General features: G+C 36.0%; 1 protein-coding gene across 2 annotated transcripts in view; it reads right to left on the bottom strand.

The window, feature by feature from the left end:
- The window catches only part of EML6 (EMAP like 6), a 114,872-nt gene that overhangs the window by 47,907 nt on the left and 51,725 nt on the right, over positions 1-15,240 (bottom strand). For both annotated transcript variants that reach the window (XM_051616062.1, XM_051616064.1), the window contains exons 7-13: positions 14,288-14,489; positions 8,457-8,594; positions 5,919-6,175; positions 5,353-5,565; positions 4,322-4,489; positions 3,352-3,458; positions 44-162 (exon numbers count right to left, since the gene is read on the bottom strand). In XM_051616062.1, coding sequence (XP_051472022.1) covers positions 44-162; positions 3,352-3,458; positions 4,322-4,489; positions 5,353-5,565; positions 5,919-6,175; positions 8,457-8,594; positions 14,288-14,489 — 1,204 coding nt within the window. The remainder of the gene's footprint in view (positions 1-43; positions 163-3,351; positions 3,459-4,321; positions 4,490-5,352; positions 5,566-5,918; positions 6,176-8,456; positions 8,595-14,287; positions 14,490-15,240) is intronic.

The following is a 15,240-nucleotide window of genomic DNA, read 5'->3' as shown; positions in this document are numbered from 1 at the left end:
TTCAGCAATCAGAAAAAACAACTGTTGTCTAATATCACTCTACCCATGTATAAACTGCAGCTTTAAACTGTCCTCAGGCGCTCGCTCTCTTTTAAGAAAGGGCACAGAATGGTTTTTCTCTTTACTTTGCTGTTTCAGCTGAGGTAGGTCTTCTTTGTAAACCTGAAGAATAAGTGTTAAAGTTAGTTGCACATCTCCAGTTTTCTAAATATTTGTATATATGAATACAAAGAGACTTTCTTTTAAGTGTTAGATTTAATATATGTTAACGTGATGTTCAGTAGTTACAAAACAGAACAAAGTCACAATTGCTCCCTACAGAACTTCAGATAACAATAAATGTCTCCCAGACAATGAAGTCCCCTGACATATGAGTGGATTTTTTCTTGAAGATTCCAGTGACACTCAGTGGAAAGGAATTTAAATATCAACTAGAACTCTTTAAGTGTCTTAACTTCATATGTGTTTCAGTGTACCTCATGAACATAATGAATTCTATCTAGGGATTATGATGAAATATATAGTAACCAACCACACTTAAGTTATTTGCAAATGTGTCCAGAATCCCAAAGTAGAATTGCAGCTCTATAAATACATTAAAGACACAAAATACTATATATTTAAATTTTTCAGGGAAGTCGACATTCTGTGGAGCTGCTAAAGATCTTTGAAGCATCTTCTAAGCTGGCACTGAACAAAATCCATTATAATGCCGGAATACAGCTTTATTGTCACTTTTCTGTGCCTGTTTCTTGGGTTTTGTAAAAAAGGACAATGAGATTGCCATTAACACAGAAATGTACCTGACTGAAAAGCCGAAATGTTGGATTTTTACAAGAAAGGTGTTCATAAAAAGAGCTGAGCTTTTGAAATAGTAGGTAGAGCCTTAACATATTGTGCCTGTCACTTTTATGTATTGCACTTGATCCTGAGTGTTCTCATCCATTTATTCTTGCTCATCAGTGAATACTACCAAAGACCATAATTTTCTAATTCATCTCAACATCTAGGATCTTCCATCATGCTTCATCCATTAAGTTAAAAAACCAACAAACCCACAAACCTAAATTCATTTCTCAAAGTAAGATTAATATTTTTTTGTTTGCATGTGTTTTTTGTAAATTATTTCATTTAACAAAATGTGAAATGCAACTTGGGGTTGTCTCACTCTTCCTGTATGAGATTTTATTTAAAGTTTCTTCTAGCTTTTTCATGCATCAACCTGCCTGGAGTATTGCTGTTTTTCACTTTTAGTTTTTAAACCCAGACTTCCTTTTTGACACACAGACAGCGTGGAGGAGGGTGCTGTCTGATTTGAATACAGATGGAAAATCAAGAGAAGGAGGAGCAGAGGAGGAGGATGGGACAAGCACTCTAGTGAGACTTGGAATAAAGGAGAGGGGAGGGAGAAAACTTGACTAAACCTCTGTCTCATTTGACAGAAATCTCTATAATAAAGAGGTAAAAGAAGCTGTTGCCAGAATTGCAGAATTATTGCAGAATTATTGCAGAATCTGGAAAATGAGGTAAAAGATGAAGGACAGTCCTTGGCTTAAGCATGGAACACATTAGAAGTGACCCTTCCAGTGTCTAGAAAGCAGCTCCATGACACCCATTAAATCACTCAGACCAACTTGATCCAAGCTTATTTTGTATTTTTCATGCTTAATATGAGACCCCAGTTCTGGTCTGAGGAAGTTCTGACCTTTTACCCAACAGAACAAGGTGACAAGTAATATTCCATTCACAGTGACAACAGCTTCTGAAAATCATGTCCCAGGGAATTTTAAATACAAGTGAAAGACAGATAGCTGCATTTGATGTTAATGTTTCCTTGCCTTCAAAACAAAGATAATAGCACCCTCCCACATCACAGACGGTTATAAATATCAGTGTTTTTGAAGCCCTCGGCATCATGAACGGAATGGAAAGAAACACAAGGAAAATATTCTACCTTCAGAGACATAGTTGAGCAATGTGCAATAAAGAAGGCCACGGAATGGCATGATGAGTGAAGAAGGATGAAATAGTTCCTTGTTAGGTAAGAACAAAGTATCCTATAGACCAAATGAAGTCCTGCAGGAATGTGTAATCATAATCCATACAGCTAAAAAAGGCAACACTATGTTTTCTTATGGCATTTTCTAAACCCCATGTAATAGTTTGACTTGAATAATGTTTTCTAATACAGTTGTGTGGGTGCAAATCGTAGGGTGAAATCTCACACTGGGGACTAGCAAGGTAAAGCTGCTTTGTGGAAGAAAAGGAGCCAAGAGATGAGCATGGTAACAAGGTGAGCAAAGAGAGTGACAGGGCTGCAGTCCCAGAGTGCCCCAGTGACATGGGCACAGAGGATTTGGTGGCTGTACCCAGGTTCAGGCAAGAGTCCTGATCACCAGGCAAGCCCACAGTGATGACGCAGACATCACCACTGAAAGATCAGGTTGGAGAATGGAAGGGCATACTAATGTTCCTGAGAAGAATCGATGCAGCGTAGGATACTTATTTGATATGTTTTCTTTTTGCATGGAAGGAATAGCTCTTAATTTATCTCAGAATATCACAGAATCACAGATTCTTAGGGGTTGGAAAGGACCTCTAAAGATCATCTAGTCCAACCCCCCCTGCCAGAGCAGGATCACCTAGAGCACATCACACAGGTACATGTCCAGGAGGGTTTTGAATGTCTCCAGAGAAGGAGACTCCACAACCTCTCTGGACAGCCTGTTCCAGTGCTCTGTCACTCTCACAGTAAAGAAGTTTTTTCTGATGTTTACATGGAACCTCCTATGTTCCAGTTTGCACCCATTGCCCCTTCTCTTATCATTGGACATGACTGAAAAAAGCCTGGCTCCATTGTCCTGACACTTGCCCTTAACATATTTGTAAACACTGATGAGGTCACCCCTCAGTTTCCTCTTCTCCAACCTAAAGAGACCCAGCTGCCTCAGCCTTTCCTCATAAGGGAGATAGGGAGATGTTCCACTCCCTTAATCATATAGTTCTACTGAAAAGAGAAATTAAAATATTAAGTGTATTAAGTAATTATTAGAGACCAATTTTACTTGGCTCCCATTAACTAGGGCAATTTTAATTCTTGGACATTATTGTGTTGTCCTTAGCATTAAAAAAGAATCTGTCACAAATAAATGTATTATACAAGCTTCATACTCATTAACAGTACTCTGCTTTGAATATGCAATATATTGGTTGTGTAATCAGGTGAATACTGTCAAAATAATCTTCCTAGAGTAGTCTGATCAATTAGATGCAAACTTCTCAAGTTTATCTTTACTGAATAGTCATGATAGATTGTCAGATACTTGGCACAGTGTGTTAATTTTTACTAACCTGGCGATCATAGTTGATTTGAGTTTCCTGCTCAATGTCAGAATCTAACTCTGGCACATCAGATAAATCTGAATCAGATTCTTCACTGTAGGAATCAACACCACCCTCTGTATAAAAAAAAATAAAATAATAAAATCAGTATGTAAAATCTAATGACAAGAAAATAGGCTGTGATTTTTTATACTATTTAGACTACACGCAAAATAGTATTTAACAACTTTGGAAGCTTAAACAGCTTGTAAAAATCATGTGGGCTGACTGAATGTGTCAGTTTCAATTTCTCTTTCTTGTGTTTCAATGCCTGGGGCAGGAGGGTGGCCCCAGGAAAGAGAATAACTGGGTAGTTACTAGTACACTTCCATCATCTGAGACAACACTATTTTCTTAACAGGCTTTGGAGTGAAAACATACAGAAATGGTGAACAACAACTTTCAGTGTGCTCATTGTCTTCAACATAGATATTTTACGAAACTGTGCAGGTATGGAGTGAATATTTGCCCTTTTGCTGAAGGGAAAAAAATTTTCAGCAGTTGTCACTGGGTAGTTCATACAGCGTTTGTAGAATATTCTATCATGGATATAACAGGGACAAAATCCTGAAGTACAGCTATCACATATATGTGTGAATTTGCATTGAAAAGAAAGTTCACAAATTCAACATGTGTAGTCAGACTTCTGAATGCAAGTTAGATGGCTGATTTTTAACATTCAATCTGTCTTTTTTCCACATGCTTTGACAAACACTACTCATGTATTCCTAAGCATACACTGCAGAACAGTTGTTAACATACCTTGCCCGAAACAAATGGGTGTCTTGGAAAAGTAAAACGTCCCAAATATTCTAAGTATATGTAATTCCACAAAAAGCTAATAAAAATCTTTTCTGTTAATTCATTAAAAGCTTTTCCAACAGTGTTGCATTCTCTGTCAATTTTATTTAATAAAAAATTAAGAATAGACAATTTTTACCTTGTGGAGAGGTTTCAAGGATGCCATTTGTTATCCCTTCTGGAATAAAACGCCACTGAAAAACAGAGTGGTCAGCACCTCCTGTACTTAAAACCCACTGAAAATCATGGGACCAACGGACATTGGTTACATGTGCTGAATGGCCAACGTATTTTCTAAATTTAGCTCCTAAAAAGAACCAAAACAGAATAGTATGCAAGAAGGAAAAAAAAAACAACATTGTAACTAATAAAGACAGGCTTTTAACGGAAACACAGTCTAAAAATTATAAAAGGAAATACTTAAATGCCTCTTGATATTCTGATACATCATAGAATAAAAATAAATGGCATAAAATAATATGAATTACATGTTCATTTCAGTTTTCCAAAACGTACTTAAATCTTGGGAGGAAGTACTAGATAAACACACAGCCTAATTTTCACCTTTATGGCCATTACTGCTAGTGTGAATTATACACATTGTGTATTGTACTAGACACAAATTAAAATTCATTATCAGCAAATATACTTATATGAAATCAAATTAAACACTGAAGATTATGGAAAGCCAAATTTTTTATTTCGGTTTTGTTGACTTTATGCATGGTGCAGTGCAAATACTGAGGAAACAATCTGTGATAAAAGCCTCACACAGAGCTAGTGGACAGTGACACAATAATGAATTTTCAGCAATTATTACTGGCATAAATCTGGACAAATTACAGTAGTACATTTGGTGTTGATACAATTTTGCTATGATATAAAGTCTTGCTGAATTTGTTTCTAAAAATGTAGTATCAGGGCAAACACGTTAAACTACATATACTCTCAAAAGTTCTAAAAACTAGTACATATACATTGGCAGGAAATCACTAGACACAGAGGGTTAAAAGCCTCATCTTTAAGTCCATTAGTATGATTATGAATTGTTCACACAATAATCTGAATTGTACAAAAGAATCAAAAGTCACCATTAGAAAATATGCTTATATACTTACACGGTATCAAAGTAAGTATTACATTCTTCAGAAATACAAAATACTATCTTACCTTTCTTTAGGCATGGAAATCTGAATAATTTAACCAGTCCAAAATCATCTCCAGTCACTAGCAGTGAGCTGTTGTAATTTCCATCCACAGAGTTGACATCTGTAATGTTTGTATATTTTGGCCAAATTCCATTCACTTCAGATCCTATCACACAGGTCCATGAGGCCCAGTGAATTCCCTTTATCTCTTCTTTGCTAGTTAGATGCTTCCCAGCTGAAAATATTCAAGTGAATAATCTGTGTAATCATTGGCTTTTCAGTGAACTCCATTTCTTTTAATCACATTTATCTGTCTATTCTTCTTGTGATTAGTATTTTAACCTCAATAAACTATAAAGATTCAATGTTTAAATTAATATAGTCTCACATTTGTGGTATTTGATGACATCACACATCTTACAAGTTCTAATGCAGCTGCACATAAACATTCTAAAACATGCACATGTGAAAAAACATTAGATACATAGATACGTTAGAAACATAAGTTCCAGTCAAGAAACTCCACTTGCACATGTACTGTTGGTATGAAGTTTACTTGTTCACAACATGAGCCACTTGTAAACTTACATGGCATCTTGTAGAACAGTCTCTCTCCTGCACCATCATTGGTTTGCAAGAATTTACTATCCACAGACCAGTCAATGTGAGTTATAAAACTAGCAGATTTGTTGCATTCTCCTATTTTTTTGTACCGCTGGGCAACCGCATAGATATCCACCGGGCCGTCGTTAGAGCCCACCGCCAGGTAAGAGCCGTCTGGTGAAAACTTCATCTCGTGGATCACTTCTTTTCGGTCTTTAATATGAACTACCTCTGTCATGTCCCTGCAAGAACCAAGAGGGAAAATGTGACCTGTAAAACCGTGAACACACCACCAGCAAATATTTCAGACAAATATTAAGATAGACGCATGGAATTATTCGTACAATAAAAAGCACATTTCATCAAAAAAGGCCTTTTTTTGAGAAGTTCCTACTCTATCATTGATTATAAGCAGACTTTTAAAGCAAAAGCTAGAAACAACTTTAACTGTCAATGACACTTGATTCTATTCACCTGATTTTAGCTGTAAAATGGTTAGCTTTCTAATCTAAACTACACCAGACTTTATTTTTTTTAACACAGGCAATGGAAAAACAGCTCCATCTAAAGAGCAATTACCGTGTCTCTCACAAGACCACATTGAAATGGCCTTTGGGGGATACCCATTGCTCCACACTGATTCTTTTGGGAAGAAAGGCAAACAGTTTAGATTAGAGGCTAACAATTAGACTGGTAAAGCTAGATGTGCTCAATCCCACATGCCAAAACCAGAAGTGACAAGACCTTGCATATGCCTTTGGAAAAAATCAAGACTATTTTTAGAAAAAAAACCCCAAACATTATTTTCAAAAAAATATTCATTTTTTCCCTATCCAAATGACATTTGATATAAACACCTTTCCTATGCAATCAAGGAACCAAAACAAACCTGCAGTGTTAGTGAATGCAGAATAAGTTTTTGCAAGTAGGTTTCCCCACATTCTTTGACCATGGGGAAATGATTACATTTTTATTTATTTTTAAAAGAAGATCTTCCTCTGAGTTGACTGAACAATGACCCAAGTCTTAGTGCCATTAATTTTGTCTTTACAAAGACAATCTATACCAGATCATACATTTGGGCTGTAAGGAAATTTTGTGAGGAAGTGTCTTCTGCAGGTTTCATGTTTCTGTTACTGCCCATTTGAAGTATTCAAAATATTTTTCCTGATTTCTGCTTTAATCATGCTGACAGTACTATCATATTAATGAGAAGACTCACATTTATGTAAGAACTAATACATTTTGCTATCATCTCTTAAAAATACTGATACATAGTACTGTTAAAAGCAGAGTCCTGAAAGGAGAATCATGCATATGTTTTCTGGGAGATGCTGAAATGAATAAAAAGGTTAATATTACAGATTATTTGCCTCTCAAAAAAACCCAACAGAATAATTTTGTTGGAAATTTCTCTTAAAATAGTGAAACTTCAAAATGTCAATAACAGTAGAATTTTTTTCTGGAAAAAATCCTATTTATTCATCAGAAACTGTTTTGGGAAAAAAAAATCTTAGCTCTGCCATATTACTGAAAACTGGTACCATAACTCTGCCATAGTGGTAAGTATTGCTACTGAGAAGAGCAGCTCATTCTCTGGTTATTCCATTGATCCTTAACAGCTAAGAGAACAAAGCTTCATGTTGCTGAGTATGAGATTGAAAAAAATGATAACAAAACATATTGCCATTGTTCACTTTTCCTTGATCACGGGTTTTAGCTTTGTTACCCACAACAGAGGGAGAAGCAATTGCACTCAGGGCCTTACACAAGGGTGTTGCTGCTCTTCCAGGAATAGCACTGAGGTTGTCATTAATTGTCTCGACCAGCTGAATAATGAATAAAGTGAGGTATCAGACAAATTAGCAGAGACAAGATTACTATGAGACAAAGAAGATTAACTTCTTTAGAAAAATACTAGTCTTTGAAACGGATTTTAAATTAACAGATCACTGCAGCTTTGTGACAAAAATTATTAAAGCAGAACATTACAGGGATTTTCACAGATCTTCCATTGATTACAGGCTTTTCCTTCCTATAAACTAGTAGTTCAAAGTATTTTAAATATATGCAATCTTAAAGAAGCTGCAACCTCTTCCAAGTATCAGTTAAAAATAGTTTGCCTGTTTTGAAATCACGCTACTTTGTTTGGCTGTTTCACTCTATGGCAAATGTTATGTTTCACCTGCTTTTTTGTGTCTACCAAACGAGTATTCCACACAGAAAATGCTTTACTGCATACAATGCACTCATGCAAAAAAAAGGCTTGTCACCTAATATGAAAAGTAGGACTTACATACATCTTGCAAATGCTTAAAAGCATCTTCCAATTGCTGATTATTTTGCATAGTATCTGTTCTTGCATATGGCAGGAAATGAACCATATGACCAACGAGATCCCTGTCAAAACTATTTTATCTCTGTTATGCACATTTCTCTTCACAAAGTATCTGTAGAATAAATGAAGCTGCTCAGCAGGAAAAAAACCTAATAATGTGAGAAAGTAATGCAAGATTTTCTCACCGTACTCTCAGAACAATGAAGGAGCCATCCTTCATTCCAAGTGCTAACTGGGATCCGTCTGGACTGAAAGACACGCTCCTCACTGCTTCTTCCATATTGCACCGGGCTATCAAGGCATGGTCAGCAAGACTCCATAATCTGCACAGGAAATTGAAAGCAGCAGGATATTTTTTTTGATCCCACAATTACTTCAATATAATCGAGGGTAAATACAAAAAGTCTAACTCAATTGGTAAAGGTCCGTTTGCATGAACACTTTATATTAGGATTTTATAATGTATTGAGTTCCTTTCCAACCATGGGATGAAGATATTTCCTCTGATTTGAGCTTATAGGGTGCCAGAAACTTAGTTTTTAAAACCTCACATCTTATTATCAATCTAGAAAATAAAGGATGTATACAATGACTGCCTGACTCAATACACAAACACAGTATTCTCCAACAGCACTGCATGTCTTGGCAAATAATATGAAATGAAGCTTTCAGACATCTTCAAGTCAAGTTCCAGGTTCAAATTTCTTTCAAAATAAAGGAGTCTTTCCTGTTCCCAGTTCTAACAGGGATGGCACCTCAGACCTGAACAAATTCCTGTTATAGCAGAAGAGGAAACAGGGTAAAGATAAAACTATGTAATCCTTTGGTGTTATCTCCAGACTTTACTTGTCTGATGCAATAGAAGTCCCCTAGATTAATTATTTTTTAAAAGCAGTTTCTGTAGACAGAGAGGGTTAATGCAGACCAGACTAAAATTTTCACTGAACGTGAAGGCAATACACAGGGAGTATAAACATTCCAAATGTGAAGAAAATTTTCTTGTCATAACCCTGAATGAACTAGTAGACAAAACTGCATGCTGATTTACATAATTTAAAAAAAAAAGAATCAATCAAAAATTATGCCACAACATGGGGAAAAGGCAATAATGTACCTATATCTTTCAGAAGGAATGGAGTTTCTCAGATCAGTACAGTCTGGCTAATCAGATCTCTGTAGCATTTAAGATTTAGAAAAATAAATAAACAAACAAATAAATAAATAAATAAATAAATAGTATGGAAGAAAATGTATAAAAGACCTCTTGGGGCAGAAGAACTCAGTTAGCAATACCCAGCTATCTTTATTTTAAGGACAGTGTTGTAAACCGAATGCATTTATAAAAGACTTAGAAAATATTCAGTAAAATATCTGAATAGTAGTATATGCAATTATTGGCTAAATTAAAGAAAATGACCATTGGTACAAGAAGTGCAACATGACACTGGATCAAGTTTTATAGTAAGCTTTACAGAAAGCAACAGTTAGGCTGGATGAAGGTACTACTAAAATTTATAGGTACTAGCTTTGGAATGGTGACATTTAATATTGTCAATAAAGCCACTGGCACAAAAGATGAGAAGGCTGAGATTTGCCCCAGGCAGCAGGCTGGGAGGCACTGTGAACCAGAGATGGATTCATCATCTTGGAAGAAACAGAGATCTCTTGGTGATGAAACAAATGGACATGGCACTTCCAGAGCTTTATGTCTAGCACTGTGTTGTAAGCTTGAAACACATGTGGAACCAACAAAAAGGAGGAAGATCTCACACAGGTTTTCACTAATAGAATGAATATGATGCAAGAGTGAGTTGCAGACAGGTAAAAGGAAGCTTGATCCCAAAGAATATTCTGGGTGCTATTCCAGGAGGTACACAAAACCAACAGCACAACACATAGTGACCTCATCTGGCATGTTCATTATAAATTATCTCAAGAAATTGGAATAAACACAGGAACAGATGCAGTGAAAGATTATTAGAATGACTAAGGAAATTAAGACTGTATCACATTAATGAAGACCAAGAGAGTTTAACTTTTGTACCTTAGCAAAACAAAGGCTGGGAAGTTAGAGTATAGCTTCCGAAAATAGATCAGTAGGATAAATGTCAAAAAAGGAGAAAAAGTTACGCTGAAGGACCATGTTGGCACTAGAGCAAATAGCACAGACCAAACATGAATATAGCCTGACAAGCAGGAAGTTTCTGACTATCCCAGCAGTACCATCTAGATACAGACATGAAGTAAGAGTAACAGGAGCAAAGAAAATAAAGACAGACTTTAATAAACTTAGTAAAAGGTTTATAGAACTGGACTGCCTATATTGAGAAAGGATGGTACTCTGTGACCTGAGCATTTCTTTTTCAGTCAGACCCCTTTGGGCCTCATCAGATTAAGGATGAGTTATTAGGATCAGTCTAGAACCAGCAACCAGAGACGTGCAAGGATGAGAAAGAAACATGAAAAGGCTTCATTGTGAAAAAATGGCAAGTACGGTTTCCTGGTGAAAAAAGAAGGATGTGGGATGTTAAAACTTTTCATAGACAAAACAGAAGCCAGATTCTTAGCAGCTATGCTAGGGAGACACTATGAGCCCAAGACTATAATGAATGAACCAGAAAGGATTTGGAAAGATATGAAAGGAAATGCCAGGGCAATATTTGCCTCTAAAATGTTGCTTTCATGTGGATCACTTTGACCAATACGTTAGAAACATAACTGAAATACATGGCATTGCAAGTTCAACGATTATGTTTTCTTAGATAAAAACCCTTCAAATTAATGGAAGGGTAATTCCAAATATAAGCTTTTTAATTTTGTAACAGAAAAAAACCCAAACAGTTTGCACACATGCAGGCATTTGTATATACAACTGACAAAATAAAAACCTAGATTTGCTTATGGAAATAGAAAAGACATATTTTCCATCATACTACTTTTTTTTTTTTTTTTTTTTTAAGCTGTATCTATAAGCTATTTCTGTATAAAAAGTGTATATATTTTCAAATAAGGCAAAGAAGTGTTTTTACCATTCTTTGGTATGTATATTTGATTAAACGACTGATTTTAAAAATAGGCCAAATAGGTTCACAAAACATTATTTTATTAGGGAATATTCCAGTCTTTTCCGTCGTATACCTGGCAAGTGAGTTTATTTACTGGAGCACATACTGATTAGAGCCTCCCAAGAGGCTTACTAGCAACCACTTCATTTGCAGAAAAAGCTGTAACTGATGACAGAAGCTTTACTGCTGCTTCATTTCATTCAATTAACAAAACAACACTCCAAATAAAAAAAATCAGAGATATAAAGATTCAAATGGATTCATTAAAAAAACAGGTTGACCAGGTTTCCAATAAATCATCTTATAAATGCAGGAATACAGATATAGATCATTCAACAAGACAGAGCAGCAGAGAGATTCTGCCAGACCAGCAGCTACTTGTGGTCCCGAAGCTGGATGTTCTAACACTACGTTACAAAAGGACACATGTGAGGTCCATTGAACAAACATAAAAGGTATCTCTGTATGCCTTTTGGCATTCAGATGAGATTCATGCTTTTTCCTTTTCCTGCTGTAAGAGGGAGGAAGTAGGCAGCTTTCCTAGTTGATAAGCTTTCAAAGTTTATAATGTAGGAAACCTATATTTGGCTAGAGCCTTCTCTCAGCTGTGCTAGGGAAGATCTAGAGTAATTCCCCTTCACTCTACATAGGTCCTTTTCCTTTAGACATTTCACTTAGACATGATAAAATTATCTATCCCACTAAATAATTTTACTTGTAAGAGAATTTTAATTTGTATTACATAGCTAGTATTTTAAAAATAATTTTATAAACAAATATGAAGAAAAATTACACAATAAAAATGGATATAGAAACATTCCCATCAAGTCTATTTTATTACTGAAAAAAAAAATCATAAGAAAATCCTTTTGCATGCTTTTTTAATCTTAATGAAACTATAGAAATATTCCACCGGAATTCCTCCCATGAAGCACTAGTATATAAAAAAAATAGCACTGTCTGAACTAGAATTGAAATCCCACATTCCCTAGTGTATAAACAGCTAAATTCACACGTGATGTAGTGCAGAAAAAATACTTGTAATATTAACAAATGCACTTTTAATAGAATGGCAATGTTCAAAGGCATCAGTGAGACAGTAATAACTATCACAACAATAAACAATAACAATCATAAGAACTCCACTAATTAAGACTTCACGTGCACAAAGAGCATGCTTGCACAGTCTTTCATAGATGGGCACAAGCTGATTCCAAGCATGCTCTGAGTCAGCTCCTGTCGCGCTCCATGCCAGAGCTGAATCACCACATTAACCAAGAGATGAGTCAAAGATAATAAATACAAAGTCTTAGCATGGCTTATTAGCTTGAGGGCAGTCCAATGCTAATCCCAGTTTTGCAACTTGTTTCAGAACTGTCTTGCATCCTACTAGAATGCAGGCAGGGTGAATTTGTGCCTGTCTATGAAACTATGCAGACGAACCCCAGCAGAAGAGACTATCCATGCATCTTATAAACTGAAAGAAATAACACTAAACATGTAGAAAACAGGGAGATAATGTGTCTGTGGTGAACAACTGGCAGTTTTGTTAGTTTCACACTTCAGATTTTAATTATTGTTAGAAAAAGAAATAAGGGATTGTAGGAGTAAAAAGCAAAAAGATAGAAAGAAAAAGGGGAAAAGAAATTCCAACTGACCAGAAAGCTTCAAGGCAGAGGTGAATCATAATGTGGAATCTGAAGGAGCATAAACTAGAAGCTTTATGTGTGGTAGGAGATTGATTTCCCATTGAAATGTGGCCAATCCACATGTGTGTTTCTGAAATAAGGTGACTAGTAGTCCATAAAATATGAAAACTGTCTGGTAACCACTTGGGGTTGATTTGAAAATATGCAATCAAATTATCTACATAAGATGAAAAGCAGTCATCATTCATCTGGCATAGGGATGGAGGAAACCTGATGGAGGGGTTAGAAATTAGGATAGTAGGATCAGAAGAAACCACTCGTTTGGAAAACTAAGCTGTCATGAACCCCATTGCACACACTGTTCTGCAGGGGGTAGTTCTTCAGGGCAAGGGCAGAGCCACAGTCTGAGGACAAAGTCAGGAGACTGCCATAGTAAAGCCAGGTCTCCCAAAAAATCTCTGCAGTTCCCAGGGGCAATTTTGGCAGTCAGTAAAATGTCAATATCCTTAATCACAGGTAAACTAGTCACAGTGAGCAGTGTCCCTGCCCAGCTGAGATAACACACAACAGCTACGTGGGTATGAGAATACATTCACTACACTGAGAATCTCAGTTTAACCTCCAAACTTTACAATAAAGTCTTACTAAGCATATTAAAAATGTTTAGTTTTTTTTCAAAGTTTCTCAAAGCTTATCAATTTGCCAAATTTTAACAGGGACAGGAAAAGAAACATCCTTGAGTTTGGGACAACTTCCACAAATACATGTACAAAACTTCAAAACTCCACTACAAAGGCTTGCAGCACAAGGGCTGCAACTAAATATCTGAAGGGTCATTCTCACTGGGTAAGCCAGTGCATTTTCATTAATTCATTAATTTTAACTGAATTTGTTTTAGATCTGATTTTCTAAACCCTTGAGGCTGAGGCAGTCACCTGCTGTGTAAAACACTGGTCAAAGGTACTTAGGTTTTAGGCTTGTTGAGTAGTATTGACAGAAGCGGTGACCATTCTCCATTTAGATACCTAAACCTGCTGTTCAGAACAGTAATGAATGAGTACTTAAAGCAGAGTATAAAAATCCAGCATGTTTTGAACACAAATTCTGATCACTTCTACATGACATGTGAAGCCCAAATATGAGGGCGGAAGAGAAAAAGCAAAGCTGCTAAGAAAACCGTGAGGAAAAAAAGTGTTGTATTAATGGAGTCTCAACATAAGGCCAGAAAATAATAAACAAAACCCCCCTGAACAAATTCATGTGTACATAAATGAACAAATAAAAAATAAGATCTAGCCTTACCGTACAGATCGATCATCACTGCCTGTGACTGCTAGAGGCTTCTTTGGATGGACTGCCAGGGCCCAGAGCTCCCCTTCACAATGACCCTGCATGATCAGCATGGGTTTATCTCTCTCTCTCACTAGCACCTCAAATATTTCACTGTCCTGTGTCCCTGCCAAAAGTCTGTCCGCTTTCCAGCAGACACTTCGGATGGACAAACCTGACAGGGGACAGAATAATTTTTGATTAATGAAAATGACAAGACAAAGTGATAGTACAGTGAAAAATCATTAAGAATTCAAGAGTTAATTTATAGCAACTGTCATGTTTTGAAACGGAAGTCTTATAATACATCACAGCTCATGAAAATCTCAAAACAGTCCTATTTAATTATCTCCATTTTACAGAAAAAGAGAAGACTCAATCTTGGGGAAAATGCTGAGTGTCTAACTTCTACTGCCAGCTTCTCAAGGCACCAAACTCTACTGCTTTGCCTGCACCTTGGTAATTTACTTTAAAAGCCAATTCAATTTCATTTGATTTAAAGATCTAAATTTTAGATTAGGCAAGGTTCCTGTGACTGAAGCTGGTTTTATTCCTTTTTGCATGTACTTGAATTTTTTGCACATTTAAATAAAATATTGGATTAAATTTTAATGATTAATTTAAATTGTTTGTGTCCATGTTATCACACATCTCCACTTAATTGCAACAAATTACTAAAAAAACCAAAACAAACAAAAAACCCCAAAGCAACAGAATATTATTTCTATAACTTTTAGAGAGCTTGATCTTCCACAAGTCTGATCCTAACTTTGCAGCTGCAATTTTATTAACTACAAGCTAAAAAAAAAACCCTCTTAGCAGGCTGAGTAGTTCAGTAAAATTCTCTCATTGACTGCCTGCAGTGTTTGTGTTTTCTGTTCCTGTATATGAAAATTAAAGTTTTCATAATGTATCTAGATGCTGTG

Source organism: Apus apus, chromosome 3, assembly GCF_020740795.1.
Source record: "Apus apus isolate bApuApu2 chromosome 3, bApuApu2.pri.cur, whole genome shotgun sequence".
Taxonomy (NCBI): Eukaryota; Metazoa; Chordata; class Aves; order Apodiformes; family Apodidae; genus Apus; species Apus apus.
This window is presented reverse-complemented; position numbering and strand designations above follow the sequence as displayed.